Source organism: Grammomys surdaster, unplaced genomic scaffold (genome assembly GCF_004785775.1).
Source record: "Grammomys surdaster isolate TR1022 unplaced genomic scaffold, NIH_TR_1.0 183, whole genome shotgun sequence".
Taxonomy (NCBI): Eukaryota; Metazoa; Chordata; class Mammalia; order Rodentia; family Muridae; genus Grammomys; species Grammomys surdaster.
The window spans coordinates 2319377-2323469 of NW_021604628.1; the positions used below are offsets into that span (position 1 = coordinate 2319377).

A 4093-nucleotide genomic window follows, 5' to 3' on the forward strand; every position below is an offset into this window, starting at 1 on the left:
TACAGAGGAAGGTGGGAAAGACTAAGAGGCCACAGCAGGTCCCACCTGACTGCTCTCTGCCTGCAGTGGCAGAGGCTGCAAATGACATGGCTTGACTTCTCCGAGCTTGCGAAGACATCTGTTCTCTATTGTGCCGGCTGGTTTATCAGAGAGGAGGGAAATTTGGTTGAGAAACAGCCTCCATGGCATCCAGCTGTGGGACATTTTCTTAATTTGTGATTGATGGTGAAGGGTCCAGCCCCTTGTGGGCGGTACCGCTCCTGGGCTGGTGGTCTTGCATTCTGTAAGAAGGTACGCTGGGCAAGCCATGAAAGACAAGCCAGTCAGCAGCACCCCTCCATGGCCTCTGCACCAGCTCCTGCCTCCAGGTTCCTGCCCTGCTTGAGTTCCTGCCCTCACTGTTTGTGATGATGTGTGAGCAGCCATATGTTTTTATAACTGCTGTGCTTTATTTTCAGTTGGGATTGTCATCTCTTCCTGTGACTAATACATAAATCACATTCATAGGGAGGGGTGCATATGGAAAAGAACCATCTGTATAGGGCTCGGACTTACCCACAGTTTCAGGCACCCACTGTGGGTCTTGGGACATGTATTCTATTCACAGAAATCTATGTAGTGCCTCTAATCTGGACAGGGTTGAGTCAAAGTACAAAGACTATGTGGCAGTTTGTTTTGGTGATATGTCTTCCCCCACATACACACTACACACACACACACACACACACACACACACAAACACACAACTTTCTGTTGCAGCCACAAAGCAACTGATTCCTACCCCCAAAGACTTCATCTTCGACAAGCTTGAATGACCAATGGCTATGTCTCACGCAACCCTCCTCTGTTATTGGGTAATATAGGACTGTGAGCCATGTAAGAGGGACCCGGATACCATCGGCTGTAGTCCATTAGCAGAGTGTGTGTGGGGGGGGGGAGTGGGGCAGACCCAATCACTTAGGACCCCTCTCTATTCAACTTGCTTTTAGTGTCCAGTCTTGTCTCTGTCCAGACCTGTGTCCCTGACTCTGCTTATGAGTCCCACAATGCAATATGGGATACCTCTGATATGCTGAGAAACCTGTTCTAACAGGAAAATGCAAACTCCTGACATGCGTAGACTTTGGACATGAGTCCATGATTTGAGTTTCAGTGACCCATCACCACGAAGTCATTCAAGCCCAAGGCCAAGCCAAGCTAAGCAAAGAGACACCTTCCAGAAGGGAGGAATTCATCAAGCACCAAATCCTGTGAGAAAACAGTGGAGCAAAACCTCAGGCTGAATCAGTCACAGACTAAGTTCCCCACTCCCGAAAACTAGCTCTTACAAGTAGATGGTGGGTTGAGATCTGGAGCTTGGGGTTAGAACAAATAGGTGACTGTATCTTCAACAATCCACACCAGCAGTTCCTGCACCAACTGGTGTTGATGGGTTTACATGAGAGCTTGCCTGTGTTGGCAGCGACTCTGAGGAGAAAATCTATGGGGGTGGCAGAGAAAGGTGTCGCTTGTGTGCATGAATCAGTTCATGAAGCACAGAAAGAGCTCCCAAGGTCGTTTCAGCCCCAAAGCCCAGAGGCCAGGGGCTTTAGCAGCAGGCAACTCCGGTTGTCAGGGTTGGGAGGATGCTCTTCCCACTGGCTCCATTTCAGTGCAATGGGCAGAGCGATAAAAGTTGGTACTCGAATCCAACATGGCCACCCACGAGTCCAGGGAAGGCTCGGGCTGTGTCCACCCTCGGGAGCTCAGGGGCTGGCTTGTTCCCTCTTCAAGTCTTCAAGTCTCTCTAGAAGTGAGAACAGGGATTGCTGTTTTTCCCCCCTGCAAACCATGTCTTGGACATGGAGACAGATTTCCCACCAGGTGTTATCAATGGTTATTGAGGAGGACTGGGTTTCTGAGGGAAGAGTCTGCCAGCTCTGGAGAGCTCCCACTCAGAAAACACTCTGCACTTTTCATCTCTGCCCAAGATTGTCCCACAGACTGCTACATGAAGGTGCCAGGTCTCAGCCACGTGCTTCTGAGGACTAAGTTGAAGCAGAATAATTTTTGTTTTAAGCCCCAACGGAATAGGGAAACATAGTGAATAGGATAAGAATGACAGAGTGGGGACCCCTGGGGACCTGATATAAGACAATACTGCAAGGTGAGGGGACTCTTGGAAGGGTCTCTCATGGGACAAGTCAAACCTGGGACTCTTCCTACAGAATGGAAGGGGCTTCCAGACCTTCCTTGAGCTACCTGGAAAGCGATTTAGAAGCAGGTATGTCTGGGGCAGGTGACATCTCCTGCAGGTCCTTGGTGGTCAGAGGCAGCTGATGACTAAGCTGGCCTGAGAGACTGTTCAAAAGCCCAGCCAGCCACCGTAGTGAAGCCCCTGAGACAACGAGACACTTCAGAAACCAGGCGGATCTTTTCCTGCTTGCCAGTGAGACGTGGTACACCAGCCTTTCTAAAATGATGTTCGAAGCATTAAGATTGCCTGGTCCTTACACCAGATCCCCAATTGAGACCAACTGGAAGAGAGTCCTGGGGCTCTTTCAGTTTTAACACATGGCCAAGGAAGGATATGTTCACCCCAAGTACTCCATCTCCAAGTTCTCCATCTGTTTATCCCTCTGGGTAGAGTCATGCTGAGGTTCTGATCTGGGTATGGCTGTACTCGTACGAGTCCTTACTCGCTTGGGAACCCTCATTTACCTGAGATCCCATCTATCATTGAGGAGTGTGGCAGCACAATATAGACACTGGCCAGGTCCCTGTTCCTGTCGCAGCTGCCCAGCCCGAGTTCCTGACTGCCCCATACTCTTGGACAATGTGAGACATCCAAGGAGCAGTTTCTTGGCTTTGTGGTGGTTTAGAGTTCCCGAATAGTCATATGGCCCCTGTGTCCCAAGAGATAATCACAGGAAGGCATGCTTGCTGTCTGAGGTCCCTCTATCCCTTGCCACATCTCCCGGGTACATATGGCCGGTCTGAATCCTAATTTCCTTGCACAGTGCCTTCAGTGGTCTCTGCATGAGGGCATCACCTACTCAAACGCCCACTTTCACAAGGGGAAGACAAGTGTTAGCTAAATCCTGTACTGAAGAGCCTGAGGTACTTAATGTACAACGGTACCAACAGACAGCTCCAGCTGATAGCTTCCTACTGGCCTGTGACTGGCAGCCAGGCCTATACTGGGCCAGCCCTGCAGGCTCCATCATGCGTCCAAGATGGAAGCAAGACTGTGGAAAGTCACAGCTATGACAAGTGACGCTGAGATCTGAATATGTCCTGGCCTCACCTGCCACCACCTCATTCCCTACCCTACCCCGACACAGGAGCCATGTCCAGTGTCTTTCCTCATTTAGATGAAGAAGCAGAGGACTCGGGGTGTAGCTCGGTGGTAGAGTCCACCTAGTACATACATGACCTTGCATTCGGTCCTCAGTACTAAAAATGAAAAAAAAAAGAAAAAAAAACCCTTGAGTTGAACCAATAATGAAAAAATAGGATAATTACTATATTTGGTTATAGTAATTTACGTAACATGGACGAGCTTTTTAAAAGACAACAGTCCCATGGCATTTGACACGCTGATGCATGCAGCCACCCCCTCTGTAGGTTGGAGAGTTAGCTTGGAGGTTAAGAGGACTGGCTGTTCTTATAGTGGACCCGGGTTTGATTTGCAGCACCCACATGGCAGCTCACAGCTGTCTGTGACTCCAGTCTCAAGAGATCTGAAGCCCTCTTCTGACCTCCCCAGGCATCAGGCACACACATAGAGCACAGACATACATGCAGACGAAACACCCATACACATAAAATAAAACTAACATTTGAAAAAGAAAAGAAGCAGAAATTAACCCCTGCCTGAAGGACGCTAAGGGAGTTCTTGAAGGTTCTTTTCTTATTTAGTCAATTGCTTCAAATGACAAAAACTCTTTAAAACAGTCCTTGAGGTGGCCCAGTGCTTAAGAGCACACACTATTGTATACTGCAGTGGACCTGGGTTTGATTCCCAGCTCCTACAGTAGGCAGTTTATAATACTGTAACTCCAGTTCTTCTAAACTTTGAAAATAAGTACTCACATGCACACACACACACACA

General features: G+C 48.9%; 1 protein-coding gene across 1 annotated transcript in view; it reads right to left on the reverse strand.

The window, feature by feature from the left end:
* Nucleotides 1-429: 429 nt before the first annotated feature.
* Tmprss3 (transmembrane serine protease 3) overlaps nucleotides 430-4093 on the reverse strand; it is a 19372-nt gene continuing 15708 nt past the window's right edge. The window contains exon 13 of the mRNA XM_028767952.1: nucleotides 430-1786. Coding sequence (XP_028623785.1) covers nucleotides 1769-1786 — 18 coding nt within the window. The 3' untranslated portion in view covers nucleotides 430-1768. The remainder of the gene's footprint in view (nucleotides 1787-4093) is intronic.